The sequence below is a fragment of the Schistocerca nitens genome, chromosome 2 (genome assembly GCF_023898315.1).
Source record: "Schistocerca nitens isolate TAMUIC-IGC-003100 chromosome 2, iqSchNite1.1, whole genome shotgun sequence".
NCBI lineage: Eukaryota > Metazoa > Arthropoda > Insecta > Orthoptera > Acrididae > Schistocerca > Schistocerca nitens.
Genome location: NC_064615.1, coordinates 781,793,499 through 781,814,261, shown reverse-complemented (window position 1 = coordinate 781,814,261; position 20,763 = coordinate 781,793,499). Strand labels below are relative to the sequence as shown.

The 20,763-nt window shown below is 40.3% G+C and overlaps 1 protein-coding gene across 1 annotated transcript in view; it reads right to left on the bottom strand.

The window, feature by feature from the left end:
* Window positions 1-20,763, bottom strand: part of LOC126237034 (chromodomain-helicase-DNA-binding protein 7) — a 322,661-nt gene that overhangs the window by 237,352 nt on the left and 64,546 nt on the right. The window contains exons 6-9 of the mRNA XM_049946794.1: window positions 16,643-16,813; window positions 16,200-16,484; window positions 13,586-13,703; window positions 855-1,022 (exon numbers count right to left, since the gene is read on the bottom strand). Of these exons, the coding sequence (XP_049802751.1) occupies window positions 855-1,022; window positions 13,586-13,703; window positions 16,200-16,484; window positions 16,643-16,813 (742 nt within the window). The remainder of the gene's footprint in view (window positions 1-854; window positions 1,023-13,585; window positions 13,704-16,199; window positions 16,485-16,642; window positions 16,814-20,763) is intronic.

Sequence of the window (20,763 nt, the reverse complement as noted above, 5' to 3'; positions counted from 1 at the left end):
TTCCATCAGCCACCCATGGAACTAAACTAGGAAGCACATTTAATACTGCTTTGTAGTGTACTTTACAAGACAAAAAAATTTCATAAAATTGCATCATGAAATTGTTTCAGTAGTTCAGCCTAAAAATAATGGTTTTTTTTTTTTTTTTTTTTTTTTGGCAATAGTTCAGATCCGAGTTCAAGTTGACAACAGCATAACATATATCACGACTACCTAATAGGTCACTTGATTTAAAAACGTATGTTTCTCACTGCTGCAAAATAAAACCAACAGTACAAGTTTCTACATTAATAATTTTAGTATTTTATAACTTTTCATCTGTAAATATCACTTTATATAGAGGGCATCAAACTTTTTTCCTATTAAGGACATTCAAATTTTTCATTCTATTTCAGCAGTTACTACCACTTAAACTTTCAAGAGTGTCTTACACGAGTGTGAAAAATTTTAATTATAGGATTAAGGGGGCAAAATTTTATCAAATAGAATTTTAAGAAACTTTTATTTTATTTCAATCTAAAGTAAGGAACATGCAGGGTGGCGACTCAAAACTTGGGGGGGAAATGTCCCTGAGAATTCCAGGTAAGGAGAGGAAGATGTCATAAGCAGCTCTTAAGAAAAATTAAGAGCGAGCAGGGGGGGAGGGGACCCCACAATCACTTTTCTTTCCTCTTGGTTGTAGTTTAACTGCAGCTTTTAAACAATGATGATTTATATGGACTAATTTTCAAGTCATGATGGATAGTGCCACAAATAATCAATACATACTGGTTATAAACTTTCATCTTTATTAAATATAAACACTGAACAGTAAATAACAACTAATAATCCTGTTGGATTAAATATCTACTCACAATGTAAACAAAATTTGGCTTCACAGCTGGATCAGCAGAATCATCTGCAGAAGTCTTCGGCAGATCAGTTCTTGGAGCTGATGACTTTGGAGAGTCCTCATCCGATATACTAAGCATAATATCATCAACATACTTTTTCCTTTGAGTATTTCGAGCAGATCTGCGTTTCTATTAAACAAACAATTCAACACTATAGAGTAAAAAACACCACTCATGTCACGAAGCAAAACAGATAATTCACTATGTATACTAAAGTGCACTACTTGCAACAAAAAACCATCTAAAATTCTTAAACAGAATGCAGGAAACCTGTTTTACTAAGAATAATTTAAATCTAAATGCCATTCCGATACATCAGATAAGGTTCTATCTAGTACATATCAACGTAACAAGTACAGCCCATCCCAGGAGGATGCATCAGTATTCATGGATACGACAGGAAAGATCATTTGAAGCAAAAAGAGTCTAATAAACATAAGTTCTAAAATGCGCATGTTAAGAATTATGAGCACCTGTTCAGTAGAAGAGATGTGTTTCACATCAATGGTAGGCAATGAAAACCTTGTAACTCCATCTGTCTGTGAGAACTCTTAATTCCAGTACCAGTAACTCCATAACCAAAGAGTACACGGACTTCTCCAATCTGTCAACAACTAGGCCTCTACAATACAGTTAAACATGTAGCAACTTTCTATATCACTTTGTATTATTTTTTAAGAAACAATTTTTGCTTCACCTGCAAAAACTTAATGAAACGGTGTTATGGCATTTTCCTCGCCTACTGTTTGTCCATACTGTTGTTGTTGTTGTTGTTGTTGTTGTGGTCTTCAGTCCTGAGACTGGTTTGATGCAGCTCTCCATGCTACTCTATCCTGTGCAAGCTTCTTCATCTCCCAGTACCTACTGCAACCTACATCCTTCTGAATCTGCTTAGTGTATTGATCTCTTGGTCTCCCTCTACGATTTTTACCCTCCACGCTGCCCTCCAATGCTAAATTGGTGATCCCTTGATGCCTCAAAACATGTCCTACCAACCGATCCCTTCTTCTAGTCAAGTTGTGCCACAAACTTCTCTTCTCCCCAATCCTATTCAATACCTCCTCATTAGTGACGTGATCTACCCACCTTATCTTCAGCATTCTTCTGTAGCACCACATTTCGAAAGCTTCTATTCTCTTCTTGTCTAAACTATTTATCGTCCATGTTTCACTTCCATACATGCCATCTCTCAAAACATCCAGAGCAAGGTAACTGCAGTAGAAGAGATTTGTATCACAGTATCAAAGATGAAGAAGTGCTTATAGCTCTTAAGGTATGGAGTTTAAAGCCCATATTTACTAGACTTTTTGTTTCAGATGGCTGTTCCTGTCATATCCCTGAATATTTACAATGACCATGACATCATTGTTAACTGTGAAAAATCAGTTTCCCAAGGTAAGTGAATATACACAGCTGGGCCTTAACAAGCAGCTCCAACTTCAAAATTTGGTCAATTTTTTAATATTTAACCATAAATATTCTGTTTTTATGTTCCTCCAAGCAGTAGGAGAAAGTGAACACTAACCATTATCAATTCCACAATGAACTACAAATACTACAACTCTAGAATTAATATAGGAATGGCGAGATAAAGTAACAATGAGGGGACAGAAAACATAGCTCAGAAGTTGCCGAATAAAGTTCACAACAATCCAGAATTGTTCAAAGAGGTTGTAATTAGTGGTGACATGTATGTATCGATATGACATTTATATGCCAGTCATAACACCGATAGTTCCATAAAGAGCAGAGCCAAAATAAGATTGATAAGTTTGACAGAAATTTGCTCATTGCATCAATCACACAGTAAATGAATATTACCAACTAGTTGATGCCATTTACGTGAAGCAATTTTAGTAACATGTTCAGATTTTATAGCCAAACTGTTCACAGCAATAGCACAACACTGCAACAGCTCACACTTCACTCATTGTACGTGAATTTCTTTTTTAACAAAAATCAATGCCTTACCAAGCTTTAGCTTTTGAATTTGTCAAACATAGCTTAAGAAATAGGAAGAAATTGCAAAGAGCTGACAGCTGCATTTGGTTACATTGAATAGGTAAGGGCAGAATCACAGAAATAGTCAAATACACTATGTGATCAACAGTACCTGCACACCCCTAAAAACATATGTTTTTCATATTAGATGCATTGCTGCCACCTACTGCCGGGTACTCCGTATCAGTGACCTCAGTAGCCATTAGACAATGTGAGAGCAGAATGGGACGGACTTCGAACGTGGTCAGGTGATTGGGTGTCACATTTATTGTATATCTGTACACGAGATTTGCACACTCTTAAACATCCCTAGGTCCACTGTTGCCAATGTGATAGTGAAGTGGAAATGTGAAGGGACACACAGCACAAAATCGTACAGGCTGACCTCTTCTGTTGGCTGACAGGGACCGCTGACAGTTTAAGAGGGTCATAATGTGTAATAGGGAGACATCTATCAAGACCATCACACAGGAACTCCAAACTGCATCACAATCCACTGCAAATACTCTGACAGTTAGGCGGGAGGTGAGAAAACTTTGATTTCATGGTCGAGCGGCTGCTCATAAGCCACATATCACACCGGTAAATGCCAACCGACACACCTCGCGTGGTGTAAGGAGTGTAAAAATTGGATGACTGAACAATGGCAAAATGTTGTGTGGTTGACGAATCACAGTACACAATGTGGTGATCCATTGGCAGGGTGTGGGTATGGCGAACGCCCACAATGTGGGGATCCATTGGCAGGGTGTGGGTATGGCGCATGCCCCGTGAATGTCATCTACCACCATGTGTAGCGCCAAAATTCAGAGGCAGTGGTGTTCTGGTGTGGTCATGTTTTGCATGGACGGGTCATTCACACCTTGTTGTTTCGCATGGCACTATCACAGCACAGGCCTACATTGATGTTTTAAGCATCTTCTTGCTTCCCACTGTTTAAGAGCAATTCGGGGATGGTAACTGCATCTTTCAAAACTATCGAGTACCTGTTCATAATGCATGGCCTTTCGTGCAGTGGTTACATGACAATAACATCCCTGTAATGGACTGGCCTGCACAGAGTCCTGACCTGAATCCTATAGAACACCTTTGGGATGTTTGGGAATGCCAAATTCATGCCAGGCCTCACTGACCGACATCAATACCTCTCCTCAGTGCAGCACTCAGTGAAGGATGGGCTGCTATTCCCCAAGAAACCTTCCAGCACCTGACTGAACGTATGCCTGTGAAAGTGGAAGCTGTCATTGAGGCTACGAGTGGGCCAACACCATACTGAATTCCAGCATTACCGATGGAGGGTGCCACGAACTTTCAAGTCATTTTCAACCAGGTGTTCAGATACTTTTGATAACATAGTGTATCATACTAATTATTGCATTCAAGAAGACAGGAACAAGCACTGGCCCACATTCTTGTGGAATCTTTTGAATGTAACAAAATTTATGAGTAATTAACAAATTTTCCAAAATCAATAAAACTTTTAATTCTCGGAAAAACTAACTCATTTATATCGCATGTAAAACGTATGAAGCTTAATTAAAGAAACAACAATTCTGAAGGGAACACAACATTTCAAATTCTGTTAATCCAGTCACAACAAATGATGAATTGTGGTTACATGAAGTTGCTGTGGAATTTCTATCACATCATTAACTCTGCTAGCAATTGCATGCCTCGTATGAATGCATGGAATTCACTTTCTAGCTAATAACTGGCTCTAAAATGTATTCTAAAACAAAGCACAAACCGTGTTTGTTAAGTTGTAGCTGAACTTAGGAAACAAAGTGAAAAGCAAACACATGCAACATCAACCTCAGAACTAACATCGCTCAGCAATTGCTAGAGAAGGCACAGCTAGCTGAGTTCTCCGTTTGCAAATGAGCATCAGCAGGGACCAACCCTATGAGGCTTCAAAGCAAAAACGTGAGTTTATTGACTAATATACATGACCCAACTGGAAGAGAGTCAAAAATGTTTGTTTTGTGCTACTCAAGAGGGAAAAAATTGAAAAGGCAAGGCAGTCCAGAAAGTGTGGTAGTACTCAGCAATTGAAAGACTGTTTCTAGGTGTACTACACAAAGGTATCATACTAGCTGATATGCAAAAACAATCATACTACCTGGTATGTATTAAATCTCACAGCAACTAGTACATTATCTAAATATGATCTCACTGTGTTAAGTTCAAATGAAGAACAGAGTTTGTTTATTGTTTAGCATGTCGAACACAGAGTGCCCTCTTCTGGAACACGGGGAGAGACAGTTCCCACACCAAAACCACCAGTAAATTAATGACGAGGGCCATTGTGCCAGACTGCATGGATGTAGTTTTTAGACTGTTTTCGACATTCACTTAGGTAAATATTGAGATGGTTTCCACATGTCACCTCAGTCACACAATGCACAATTGAAGACAATGTCACATCTGGCCAAGTAAAGTCAAGCAATGGAGAATCCAGTATGGAAAGTCTGCCTCCAGCTGCCGGAGACTGGTTATGTGTCTGAGAGTTGGGTTTGCACACGTGTGTGTGTGTGTGTGGGGGGGGGGGTCTATTTTCGACCAAGCCTTGTTGGCCAAAAACTCACTTTCCAACAGTCTTTTTGTTCTGCCTACCCGTGACTCAGCATCTCTGCTGTATGGTGAATAGCAACTATGTTTTTCAATGTTATTACATTTGAGCAAGTACAGAAGAGAGAGACAAAAGAGTAGGGTCAGTTCTCTATAAAATTTAACATACAAGACCTGTCCCAACCCATCACTGACTGCATATAGAGTGGAAGGAACGAAGAAAGGAAGGAAATATGTTGATTAAAACTTCTGAAACTGTAAGAGATTGCATGTAAGTTAAGGAATATAACTGGAGATTGCATGTCACTGACACAGCTCATTAACTGAAGGAGCTACACAGGTGTGCTGGAGGATGGAATGTTACTGTGAGGTTGGACTGGGAGCAGAAGAGGGAATAAAGGCAGATAGCACACGGGGGATAGCGAAGCCAGTGCCAATGTTTCAAGTAATAGTAGGGAGAAAACTTAAGTATCTGTCAAACAGGTAGGTTTCCCATGCACTTGGCAGTCAAGTGAGGCATCAAGTTTTTTTATACATTTCCACACGAAGAAAGGGCAGCACACTGTTCTTTTCAATTTCCACTGTGACTTGGGTATGGCATGCTGTTGACTGAGATGATGATGGAAGTTAAGCAGTTCCTACTCAGCAAGTGGCCGGATAACTAAGGTGTTATGCATTCTGAAGTCAGCATTAAGCATGCAATGAAGATGACTTTAGCACTGGTTCTTCAAATGCCTACACAGATGTCTGCTGCATCTAGCAAGAGTGCACAAACCATAACTATCTGTTCATCACTGTGCAAGCAGTAAATGTATCACTCCGATGAAGGTCACTTGCAACAGTGACCACAACATTAATTTAAGAAGATGTTGATGTGGTCATATGCCCAGAAAGATTTGGTTGAAGGTGATGAGAACCATGGAAGCCTACACACACACACACACACACACACACACACACACACAAAACACGGTTTTACTTAGGCAAGCTTTCGGAGTCAGTGGCTCCGTCTTCCTACAGAAGGGCTGAAGGGGAAGGAAGAGGGGTGAAAGGAAAGGACTGGAGAGGTTTAGAAAAGGGGGCAGAGAGTGGAAAAGTCACCCAGACCCCATGTCAGGGAAGACTAACTGGAGAGGATGGAAAGGAAACACTGATTGCTGGGGACTACATTGGACGAGATTTGAAAACCTGAGACTTTCAAGGTGAAAGACAGGGAAATATGCAAGACAGAGATTACTGTTAAAGCATCATGCAACAATTAATTAGAATGAAAATCAAAGTGGATTGTATGGAACACAGAGGTGGAAGGGGGATGACTAAAACTGGGCAGGCCAGAAAATCAAAGATTCAGAAACTAAAATGTAGTGAAGAAACAAGTAGTTATTGTGAAGAAATGTTGATACAGAAGAAATTAACATAAATAAAGGCCAGGTGGGTGGTGAGAATGAAGGACATGTTGTAGCACTAGTTCCCATCTGCAGAGTTCTGAGAAACTGGTGTCTGGGGGGAAGAATCCAGGTGGCCCACGTGGTGAAACACGCAACAAGGTCACGATTGTCAGGTTGTAGAGCATTTTCTGCAACAGGATATCTTGTGTTGCTGGTATACATCCTCTGCCTATGCCCATCGTGTGTTGCTGGTATACATCCTCTGCCTATGCCCATTCATCCTAACTGATAACTTGGTGGTAGTCATGCCAATGTAAAACGCTGAACAGTGTTTACATAACAGCTGGTATATGACATGTCATTTCTCTTTGATAGTATATGTTTTGTCAGTTACAGGGCTTGTATAGGTGGTCGCAGAAGACTGCTTAGGGCATCTTGCAACAGGGATAGTCACAGGGGTAGGAGCCAAAGGGTAAGGAGATGGGTGCAAGAGCAGCACAGGATCTGACAAGGATATTGCAGAGATTGGGAGGGCAATTGTTTGTATATTGTAGTTTCCCCCATACAAAAAAGGAGCAAGCAAATAATATTAGTATCAACACCACTCCCAAAAAGGTCAGTCAACACCACTCCCAAAAAGGTCAGTCAACACCACTCCCAAAAAGGTCAGTCAACACCACTCCCAAAAAGGTCAGTCAACACCACTCCCAAAAAGCTCAGTCAACACCACTCCCAAAAAGCTCAGTCAACACCACTCCCAAAAAGCTCAGTCAACACCACTCCCAAAAAGCTCAGTCAACACCACTCCCAAAAAGCTCAGTCAACACCACTCCCAAAAAGCTCAGTCAACACCACTCCCAAAAAGCTCAGTCAACACCACTCCCAAAAAGCTCAGTCAACACCACTCCCAAAAAGCTCAGTCAACACCACTCCCAAAAAGCTCAGTCAACACCACTCCCAAAAAGCTCAGTCAACACCACTCCCAAAAAGCTCAGTCAACACCACTCCCAAAAAGCTCAGTCAACACCACTCCCAAAAAGCTCAGTCAACACCACTCCCAAAAAGCTCAGTCAACACCACTCCCAAAAAGCTCAGTCAACACCACTCCCAAAAAGCTCAGTCAACACCACTCCCAAAAAGCTCAGTCAACACCACTCCCAAAAAGCTCAGTCAACACCACTCCCAAAAAGCTCAGTCAACACCACTCCCAAAAAGCTCAGTCAACACCACTCCCAAAAAGCTCAGTCAACACCACTCCCAAAAAGCTCGGTCAACACCACTCCCAAAAAGCTCAGTCAACACCACTCCCAAAAAGCTCAGTCAACACCACTCCCAAAAAGCTCAGTCAACACCACTCCCAAAAAGCTCAGTCAACACCACTCCCAAAAAGCTCAGTCAACACCACTCCCAAAAAGCTCAGTCAACACCACTCCCAAAAAGCTCAGTCAACACCACTCCCAAAAAGCTCAGTCAACACCACTCCCAAAAAGGTCAGTCAACACCACTCCCAAAAAGGTCAGTCAACACCACTCCCAAAAAGGTCAGTCAACACCACTCCCAAAAAGCTCAGTCAACACCACTCCCAAAAAGCTCAGTCAACACCACTCCCAAAAAGCTCAGTCAACACCACTCCCAAAAAGCTCAGTCAACACCACTCCCAAAAAGGTCAGTCAACACCACTCCCAAAAAGGTCAGTCAACACCACTCCCAAAAAGGTCAGTCAACACCACTCCCAAAAAGGTCAGTCAACACCACTCCCAAAAAGGTCAGTCAACACCACTCCCAAAAAGGTCAGTCAACACCACTCCCAAAAAGGTCAGTCAACACCACTCCCAAAAAGGTCAGTCAACACCACTCCCAAAAAGGTCAGTCAACACCACTCCCAAAAAGGTCAGTCAACACCACTCCCAAAAAGGTCAGTCAACACCACTCCCAAAAAGGTCAGTCAACACCACTCCCAAAAAGGTCAGTCAACACCACTCCCAAAAAGGTCAGTCAACACCACTTCCAAAATGTCAGTCAACACCACTTCCAAAATGTCAGTCTAAATTCTGCAGCCATTTTCAGAACCAACTTTTGTCCTTTACAATGCTTCAAAAGTTACAGCCATTAGCTATCACTATTTATCAATGATTCACACTCCCCTACTGCAAATGAAGGAAGGTCAAACTAAAATTCCCTCAGCATAAAACTTGGCGCACTCTATCAAATCTGACAAGTACAGAAAATGATATCTGTCATGGGCTTGTTTAAAGAATTATCCTAGCTTTTCTCTTCAGTGATTTCAGAAAGTGACCTGAAATCCAAATGGGGCTGAGATTTTAATGAGTTTCCTTTCAAATACGAGTCTTAATGGCTGATTTCTTGGCAGCCCAGTAGAGAATGTGCTTTATGGGACATTCATTGCCATTTGACTGCCACATACCAACAACACAAAATTGAGATATTAAGTTAAAATATGCTCCTCAGATGAGGTATCCAAATAGGCAGGTACTGATGATGTTATCCCCATGCATCTTTCAGTTACATAATACTTTAATAATATATACGGTTGAACTATCTTTCCAGGGGTACAATACAGGACAAAAACTTGAGAAATTTCTTCAGAAGTTTATGTCCCTCTTTTGCATATCAAATGAAAGATGTTCGAAGTATGTCTCTACATTCATTTTCTTCAGTTATTTTAGGCAGCTGGAGTTGTCTCGCATATCAATGTGGTTAAAATATAACCAATTTTAACCACTATGCTTTTCTATTCAGCATCAACTGAATAGTTTGTAAGGAAATATCTGAAAGCTTTGGTTAAGACAACGAAACTTTTAGAGTTGGCAGCACAGATAATTAGACACTGATGTCAAATGACGTTGGTAACATCTAGTACACCAAGTTTAATGTCAGGTGAAAACGTTTAAGTTCTGACACAAAATTTCTCAAATGCCTTAAAAAATCTCCCCATGTCTGTTATTACAAATTCAACACTAAATAGGAATTTGAGAGTATAGTGAAATAATTAATAATTTGAAGATAGTAAAGTATTCTTGTAATCTGTTTTGTTTATTTTAATGTAATTTACTTCAGATTCCACGAAAGCTGATCTGAATAGGATGGATTCTCTCTAGAAACAGTTACTGCACTAATTTGATTAAACTACTTAGTGGCATAAGAAACATAACTATATAAATTCCAAAATTTGTTCTGCCATTATCTATATTAGCACTTCTACATTGAAGAGCCAAAGAAACTGGTACACCTGCCGAATATCGTGTAGGGTCCCCACAAGCACTGCGAGCAAGCAGTAGTGCCCCAACACAATGTGGCATGGACTCAACTAATGTCTGAAGTAGTGCTGGAGGGAACTGACACCATGAATCCTGCAGGGCTGTCCATAAATCTGTTAAAGTATGAAGGGGTGGAGATCTCTTCTGAACAGCATGTTGCAAGGCATCCCAGATACACTCAATAATGTTCGTGTCTGGGGAGCTCGGCAGCCAGCAGACAGAAGTGTTTAAGCTCAGAAGAGCGTTCCTGGAGCCACTCTGTAGCAATTCTGGATGTGTGGGGTGTCGCATTTTCCAGCTGCAATTGCCCGAGTCCATCGGAATGCACAATGGATATGACTGGATGGATGCAGGTGATCAGACAGCATGGTTACATATGTGACACTTGTCAAAGAGTCGTACCTAGATGTGTCAAGTGCCCGATATCACTCCAACTGCACATGCCCCACACCATTCCAGAGCTTCCACCAGCTTGAACAGTGCCCTATGACATGTAGGGTCCACGGATTCATGACATTGTTCCCATACACGTACACATCCATTCGCTCAATACAATTTGGAACAAGACTCACCCGACCAAGCAACATGTTTCCAGTAGTCAAAAGTCAATGTTGTGTTGATGAGCTATGCAAGGCGTAGAGCTTTATGCCATGCAGTCATCATGGGTACACGAGTGGGCCATTGGCTCTGAAAGCCCTTATCGATGACGTTTCATTTAATGGTTTACACAATGACACTTGTTGATGGCCCAGTATTGAAATTTTCTGCAATTTTCGGAAGCTTTGCACTTCTTGTCACGTTGACAGATTCTTTTTAGTTTTCGTTGGTCCCAGTCTTGCAGGATATTTTCCCGGCCACAGCGATGTTAGCTGTGATGTTTTTCTGGATTCCTGTTATTCACAGTACACTTGGGAAATGGTCATACAGGAAAATCCCCACTTCATTGCTACCTCGGAAATGGTGTGTACCATCGTTCGTGTGCTGACTATAACACCACCTTCAAACTCGCTTAAATCTTGATAACCTGCCACTGCAGCAGCAGTAACCAATCTACCAGACCAATCTGCCAGACACTTGTCTTATATAGGCATTACCGACTCCGTATTCTGCCTGTTTACGTATCTCTGTATTTGAATACACATGTCTATACCAGTTTCTTTGGCATTTCAGTGTAGCCATCTGCGGAAAAATGTGTGGAAACAGACCTTTAATCTAATATTCAAGAGTTCCCTTCTTTAAAAAAAAAAAAAAAAAAAAAAAAAAAAAAAAAAGTGGGCGGCAGTATAATTCTCTCTGTAATTATGTTATGGTTTTTATCTGTGCAGTACTGTTCATAAGAATAAGGTAATGAAATACACACACACACACACACACACACACACACACACACACACACACACACACACACAAAAAACTGTGCAAAGGCACAGAAAGAAAAAGGAAATATTGCTGAAAATCTTCCAACAAACTGTCAACAAAAATTAATCGTGACCCACACCAAATTGCAACAGCCAACAGCAACTAATCTGATTCAGATTATTAATACATACAAGTGAAGTACACAATATTCAAATCAACAAATCACCAAGATTGTTACCTGTGGACGGGTTTTTTTTTTTTTTTTAATTATAACTTTTATACAAATATGTATCTGGAATTTCAAAACTTTTTAGGTGTACTGGATTTTCTACTTTGAATATACACATCTTGGCATTGATAATGTTAAACCTGAATCCACACATGAAACTTCAGTTCAACAGTAATATACAGGGTGATTCAAAAAGAATACCACAACTTTAGGAATTTAAAACTCTGCAACGACAAAAGGCAGAGCTAAGCACTATCTGTCGGCGAATTAAGGGAGCTATAAAGTTTCATTTAGTTGTACATTTGTTCGCTTGAGGCGCTGTTGACTAGGCGTCAGTTGATGCGAAGATGGCGACCGCTCAACAGAAAGCTTTTTGTGTTATTGAGTACGGCAGAAGTGAATCGACGACAGTTGTTCAGCGTGCATTTCGAACGAAGTATGGTGTTAAACCTCCTGATAGGTGGTGTATTAAACATTGGTATAAACCTGAACGTCAACTACCTGAGGCGATGGATCGGCCGCCAGGCAGCCCATGACAGAGCACTTCATCACTGGCTTCCAAGAAGCCCTGATCTTACCCCCTGCGATTTTTTCTTATGGGGGTATGTTAAGGATATGGTGTTTCGGCCACCTCTCCCAGCCACCATTGATGATTTGAAACGAGAAATAACAGCAGCTATCCAAACTGTTACACCTGATATGCTACAGAGAGTGTGGAACGAGTTGGAGTATCGGGTTGATATTGCTCGAGTGTCTGGAGGGGGCCATATTGAACATCTCTGAACTTGTTTTTGAGTGAAAAAAAAAACCTTTTTAAATACTCTTTGTAATGATGTATAACAGAAGGTTATATTATGTTTCTTTCATTAAATACACATTTTTAAAGTTGTGGTATTCTTTTTGAATCACCCTGTATAAAAAACTGAAAAGGAGTTCTGGTATTCAAATACATATCCTAGTAACCAAACAAGTAATCCTTCTGTTTAAATTTCTTTTACACACCACATAAATATAAAGATATACACAAAACACAAGAATAAAGCAAAATATAGGGTTCACTGTGGAGTACAGTGTGAAACAAATCAAAACCTGGAGAAGTACGTAGTCCAACACTCACTCGCTGCAATAATATATTCAAGATTGATTTGCTGATTTATCTGTAGGAAAATCCTTCACAACACAATATGCAATGATAATACAATGAAGGTGTAATCTGAATCCTCATCAAATATTTTGTTCTCATTACTTGCAGACTCGTCAATGGCTTGGTAAATCATTTGCTCCAGATTTTTCTCTCTTCACTGCACATTTTGAACACAAAATCAACACAATTGCACACAAAAGGCACAAAACAGAATTTGAAAATCAGCTAATGCCTGCACAACAGATGACGCAATGGTTTCAAAGACAATAAAATTATCTAGTGATACCACTACTACCAACTAGCTAAAGCTACAAAGCCTGCACACCTGACATATTTGGAGTAGCCATAAATATACGTTTGACACTGCAGAAAATCAGCGTAACTGGCATGACATAATATTATATTTGCTGCTCATTCTCATTTCCAACAAGCGGCACAGTATTATGACAGCTACACACTAAATGTTAATACAATGGCCTCTCATTCAGGAGGAAAATTTACACATTCATTTTTGTTCATGCAGATTTAAGTTTTCCTGTGGCTGACCTACACTGATTAAATCATACCCTCATCAAAATTTGATCTTTGTACTCCACTTCATACAACTTGCAGTCTACAGGGCATTAAACTTACTTACTTCCTATATGTCTGTAGATACTGTCCAGATACTTTAAACAAACCCCCTTAACTGAGGAGTAATAACGTATTTGAACAGTGTTACTCACATTTTTTGAACTTTCTGAATCATCGTCAGGTGATGGCGGAGGAGTCGCCAACATGTCTTCTGCATCAGATTCATCACCGCCAACTAATTTCTTTTTATTCTTCTTTGTGAACATCCCCCTGTTAAAAATGGAAAAGATTACTTTCATAAACTTGCAACATTTTAAAGTTGACTCAAATTGCAAAATGGCTAATTACAGTGTAGATGCAAGTTTTCCCCGTAAACTGTTCGGAGCACAAGTGATGTAATGCAGGTTTATGCAGCTGCCTACAAACCATATCCCACACTACAGAGTTTGTACACTGCACTGAAAGATATATGGAGGGAGACCATAGAATTATGCAACACTAAGATTGCATTGTTTGTATGCAAAGTGATGGGCCATTCAACATTATGAGTCTTGCAATTGCAAAATTATTAGTTCCATTTTTGGTGGTAGTAATTATTTTTTTACTTCTATTTTAATCTTATATCAAATATCAACACATACTGAATCAATTTTTAATAAAGTTTTTTATCTCTAAATGCTACTTGCAGAAAAAGTGAAGATTCACAGATGCTACTTGTAAAGAACACCCATATCATAATTATTTATTAACGCATAATTAATGGTGATGTTATCAAATCAATTGTATCAGAAACCCTAATATTTCCTATTATTAGTTATACTTGCCAAATTATCAATACAGATATAATAGCTTCAGAGATGCTGAGTCACAGAATGGCACAGCAAAAAGACAGTTGGAAAGTTAGCTTCCAACCACCAAGGCCTTTGTCAAAAATAGTCTCCTGTCACATTGATACACTTTTCCCACTTATGTTCAATAGCTTTGATACTCTGTTTAAAGGGCAAAATAGCTATCAAAATCTGTGAATAAATAGCCAGACTGTTACATTCCATCCTGGATTTTCCGTTGCTTAAATATGAAATGAATTACTTTTAGTCAAGTTATAGAAGCTAGTACCTCAAACTACAGGACTGTCAAGACAACAATCAGCAGCACTGTCATTGTTGGCTTCTCCAACAATTATGTTTTCGAAACTGTGCTCACGTTCTCAATGTTAAAAATTTCCTGTCACATTACGAATCTCTTGCAAATAAAACTTCAATTATGATAACTTTTATAATAATTTGGGTTTATTTCTCTAATGAATATGAGTGCTATCTGAGAAGTATCAAAAACTAACAAAGAATACAAATATTGTGGGAAAGTTTTATTTCTCTACATAGTCTCCTTTCACATTGATACACTCTTTTTTGTTGTGCCTTTCTGAGACTCAGCATTTGTTTCTGGGGCAAAATGGCTCAATTACAGACTCCACCTCTTCATTTGTGGCAAATCTTTGGAAACAAAAAATAATCAAAGTGGGCTACATCTGGTGAATAAGGTGTGTAATGAAAGTAACCCCCCTCCCCCCCCCCCCCCTCTCTCTCTCTCTCTCTCTCTCTCTCTCTCTCTCTCTCTCTCTCTCTCTGGCACGACATTTTTTGCTCAATTTCATCACCTAAACACTGCAATAAGTAAACATAATACATCCATTGATTGCTTTTCCTTTTAGAAGATAATTAATGAAAATTGTCCCACATGCATCTAAAAACACTGACACTATGACCTTGCAATGCAGGCAGAACTGTCTGTGCCTTCTTTGCAGCCAATTCTCCCCTTGCAACCTACTATTTCGACTATTCCTTCCTCTCAATGGCGAGTGATGGATCCACATTTCATCCGTGGTTATGAATTGTAGCAATAACTCAATTTTATTGAAACATCAGCATAAAGCTTTTTTGTTCCATTGTGAGTGAACGCAGCACCAGTCTTGCGCACATCTTTCTCATGTCCAAATTTTCAGTCCATATTCAACGTACAGCACTTTTGAAATGCCTACAATGCTCACTAACTTTTACGCTTTCAGTCAACAGCCATCCAATATCACTTTGTGGACGTTCTTCAGAATTCCTGGGGAAATGACCTCACTGAGTCAACCACTGTAATGTTCATCTTGGCAGCTTCTATGACCTCACTTTAACTGCACCGCCCCATGCTTCTCCCAGAGTAGAACTTAGTTCAGATTTATTATTAGTTGGACTAAGATTTTTCTAATGAAAGTATTGTATCAGATAATGGTCAGTTTTATCCACGTTTAGAAATTCACTGAGAGCATTCAATATTTATGGCTGCCAAAAAATGTAACATCGCCAAACTTTAAACAAACTTTATAAGGTTGGTACTTTCTACCACAGACATTTGTATGAAACCTGAAACCCTATCTATATGCCACAAAGCTACAGACATCACAACATAATACATCACTCTGTGGGTCTAGATGTATTTTTGCTGCTCATATGAAAATTTTAACCCATCTGAGAATATACAACAGTACTAAATAAGCTGTGTTTAATGAGATGAAGAAAACCACACAACAAAATTAACGTTTTTCCTCTGCGTACACATTTTCGAATTCTCTGCCCCCTGGAAGTACATTAACCTAACCTATCGAGAAAAAAATCAGACATACTGTGATATCCGTCAGCAACAAAATCATAACCAATATAGATCTAAAAGTTTGACACATGTTTGTCGCAAATAATTTCAAAATTTATTTCATATACTAACTTTGCATTCCGTTTTGCAGGAAAAACTGGTTTCACTTTCGCCTTTCTATCCCTTTTAGGCTTTCTAGTCGTTGGCGTTGTCTTCGTTGATGATTCTGACAAACTTTTCGAAGGGCTTGCAGGATCATCTGGGGTCAGCATTTCACTTTCACTGTCTTGTCTTTCCACTGAAGCAATTTCAGATTCTACTGCTGCAAGAAGATCTGACAGGACTTCTTCAACACCACTCTCGATTGAACTAGATGGTGTTTCTTCCACTATTCCATCCTTCTTCTTGGCTACTTTCCTGGAACCAACAATCAACATTAAATAAACTTGATAGGCTAACTTATTTTGCAGCAGTACTTATTTACCACATATCTCTCTCTCTCTCTCTCTCTCTCTCTCTCTCTCTCTCTCTCTCAAGTTGTAGTAGGAGCTGCACAGCAAGAAGTAAGCACATACTTTCTTGGTTTTGGAGACTTGGTTTCCCCAGGTGCTTTAGGTTCCTTCTTTTTCTTCGGTTCCTTGGGAGTTTTTGGAGGTTTCGGCTCTTTGGCAGCTTTAGGTTCTTTGGGTGGTTTTGGTTCCTTTGGAGTCTTTGGTTCTTTTGGTTTTTTTGGTTCTCTTGGTTTCCTGAAAGAGAAAAATATGTAATTCCTGGTCACAACTATCAAAATTATATTATTTCAGCTCACACTGAAGTAGCTAACTGTTTAACTTGTGAAAAGGGAAAACACACACACACACACACACACACACACACACACACACACACACACACAAAGAAAAGAGTACACACTGTTTTACTCTGAAGTCCATAGAAATACTTTCATGGTAAAAATAACAACAGTAACACAGCAAATACAAATAACAAAAGTTGTTGCAGTCTTTCAATATACAATAAATAGATTCCTAAATTATGGTTAAAAATCTATTATTCAATATATATCAAAGCAGATACAAAAAACAGCAAGCAGTGATTAAAGACTGTTTTATTGCATATTAAATGCTTTATTGCAACACACTGTTTTTTATTGTATTTTCAGTAACACACACAAGTTTGTTTATATATTATATCTAAGTTTTAGTAACTATTACCACTAGGTCCTTTCTGAAAATCACGAGGTTTGGCTCTTACTGTGTGTAAAAATTTGTAACTGTCTTTGAGCCTCTATGCACTTTGTTGGGAACAACATCACAATGCACAAAAAAGTTCCTCTACTTGTCACTAAACCCAGTTTTGGGATTCCGAACTGTCTGCAGTCAATAACAGCGTACTTTGTACTACGATACTACCAAATGTCCTTGATTACTATAACTGCCTACTGTTCCCAAGCTAAACACTCTACTACTGACCAAGTTGTCTATGCTGCTAAATGTACCAGAAAGTAATGAAGGACAGAATATAACGTGCCCAAGTTTGCAAGACTATACATCACCTGAACTGTGATGTAATGTAATGTTGGTAGTAAAAGTTATCATTTGACTGGAGACAAGAAAAATAACATATTGCAGTCTTTGAGCTGTAAACTTTGTCAAAGTAACTGTCAAAGTACCTCAACACAGAAGATTAAACACATTCTGATTGTGTGCAGCTAAGTTCCATGCTCCAGCATACCATTTTCAGGAAATTATTAACTACAAACGGGCTGATTTTTCCACACTGGTTATGCCAATCAAAACTGTAACTATTAAATCTCACATTAGTAGTTGTGTTGAGGCAACAACAGTGACACTCTGATGGATCAATAAGAAGAAAACTAAGCATAAGAGTGAGCAGAGTGCAGCACTTGTGGCGGAAATTGAAGAAGTAACAATTAACACGTGCCATGTGATAAAATCTGCAATATTAGTGAAAAGCACAAATACTTCATAATCACATTCCTGCTACCCTCAGGTTTCATGATTGTGTCAAGTAGTTTTCTCCAACTTAAATCTCATCAATGAAGGTAAACATATTCTTCATAATCAGGCCAATCGTAACACATTTTTAAAAATTTACCTTTTTTCCATACCTAAATTGTTTCCTTCATCTTACCCTTGAGTACTTGACTGTTAATAAACTTGGGTGTGGTTTTCAAGGGTGAATCCTTCCCTTCTGTCGTGAAACACTAGCCAAACAGTATGACAGTCGTTTGTTGCTTCTTATCCTTTGGCTAGGTATGTACTTGGGGGATAGAAGTGCAAGCAGGAAATGGGATTTAGGAACCAAATGGTGGAGAACAACTGAATAAATTGCTTCAAAACTATTTCCACAGACAAGAATCACTATTATACATCATCTACTGCACTGATCATTTTTGGAACCCAAGTGGGAAAAGAAGGCTCTTCATGTCAAATACAAATCATCTTCATCCCTATCTGAGATGAAAAATATAAAACTAAAATCAGAAGGAGACGAATGAGTGTGGAGGGTAGCGACTAAAATGACATAAGCCATAGTTTTGGATTACACTACTCACAAATTAAGAATGTATGGATGAAAGTATAATGACTTGTTATTATCAATTGAAAAGAAAGATTTGAAATGGCAGGGAAAAAAAGCATTTCTCTTGCTTATGCATTCAGCACAAGGCAACAAACAAATTATTTTCATGCCTCTGCCTTTGCAGACTTAAAATGTCTCCACATTATGCCAACTTCGTTCACATAGCGGATTCTTTCATCAGTGCAAAAAAGTATTGCATTTCACACAAGCATGTTTTCTCGAAACTACACTCCTGGAAATGGAAAAAAGAACACATTGACACCGGTGTGTCAGACCCACCATACTTGCTCCGGACACTGCGAGAGGGCTGTACAACCAATGATCACACGCACGGCACAGCGGACACACCAGGAACCGCGGTGTTGGCCGTCGAATGGCGCTAGCTGCGCAGCATTTGTGCACCGCCGCCGTCAGTGTCAGCCAGTTTGCCGTGGCATACGGAGCTCCATCGCAGTCTTTAACACTGGTAGCATGCCGCGACAGCGTGGACGTGAACCGTATGTGCAGTTGACGGACTTTGAGCGAGGGCGTATAGTGGGCATGCGGGAGGCCGGGTGGACGTACCGCCGAATTGCTCAACACGTGGGGCGTGAGGTCTCCACAGTACATCGATGTTGTCGCCAGTGGTCGGCGGAAGGTGCACGTGCCCGTCGACCTGGGACCGGACCGCAGCGACGCACGGATGCACGCCAAGACCGTAGGATCCTACGCAGTGCCGTAGGGGACCGCACCGCCACTTCCCAGCAAATTAGGGACACTGTTGCTCCTGGGGTATCGGCGAGGACCATTCGCAACCGTCTCCATGAAGCTGGGCTACGGTCCCGCACACCGTTAGGCCGTCTTCCGCTCACGCCCCAACATCGTGCAGCCCGCCTCCAGTGGTGTCGCGACAGGCGTGAATGGAGGGACGAATGGAGACGTGTCGTCTTCAGCGATGAGAGTCGCTTCTGCCTTGGTGCCAATGATGGTCGTATGCGTGTTTGGCGCCGTGCAGGTGAGCGCCACAATCAGGACTGCATACGACCGAGGCACACAGGGCCAACACCCGGCATCATGGTGTGGGGAGCGATCTCCTACACTGGCCGTACACCACTGGTGATCGTCGAGGGGACACTGAATAGTGCACGGTACATCCAAACCGTCATGGAACCCATCGTTCTACCATTCCTAGACCGGCAAGGGAACTTGCTGTTCCAACAGGACAATGCACGTCCGCATGTATCCCGTGCCACCCAACGTGCTCTAGAAGGTGTAAGTCAACTACCCTGGCCAGCAAGATCTCCGGATCTGTCCCCCATTGAGCATGTTTGGGACTGGATGAAGCGTCGTCTCACGCGGTCTGCACGTCCAGCACGAACGCTGGTCCAACTGAGGCGCCAGGTGGAAATGGCATGGCAAGCCGTTCCACAGGACAACATCCAGCATCTCTACGATCGTCTCCATGGGAGAATAGCAGCCTGCATTGCTGCGAAAGGTGGATATACACTGTACTAGTGCCGACATTGTGCATGCTCTGTTGCCTGTGTCTATGTGCCTGTGGTTCTGTCAGTGTGATCATGTGATGTATCTGACCCCAGGAATGTGTCAATAAAGTTTCCCCTTCCTGGGACAATGAATTCACGGTGTTCTTATTTCAATTTCCAGGAGTGTATTATGTTCGTGCATAGGTTCATAGTGTTTCTGTTTTGCATATTCGTTCTCTGGTTACTATGGCTTTATTTATTAATTGTCAATTTTTATTTATAGTTCACTGTTGCTAATTGGGCTTACATTTTGTCATCTAGAGATAGTGAATGGAGCTGTGAGTACAAGAAAATGGAGTTCCAAGTGGAGAAATCTGAACATTTCTGATATATTCTTTTGTTTGAGTTCAGTGGAGGGCTGACAGCAGCAGAGGCAGCCAGAAACATTGGCGCTGGGTATGAAGATAATGCGTTTGGACAGAGCACAGAAAGATACTGGTTTTCTCCTTTTAAGGAGGGTCACTTTCATATTAGTCAACATTCAGGAAAGCCTTTGGGTTTGATGAAGATTATTTAACGAATTAATCCACAATGATCCGTGTCAGTGTATCTAAGAACTGGAAAATGTGATA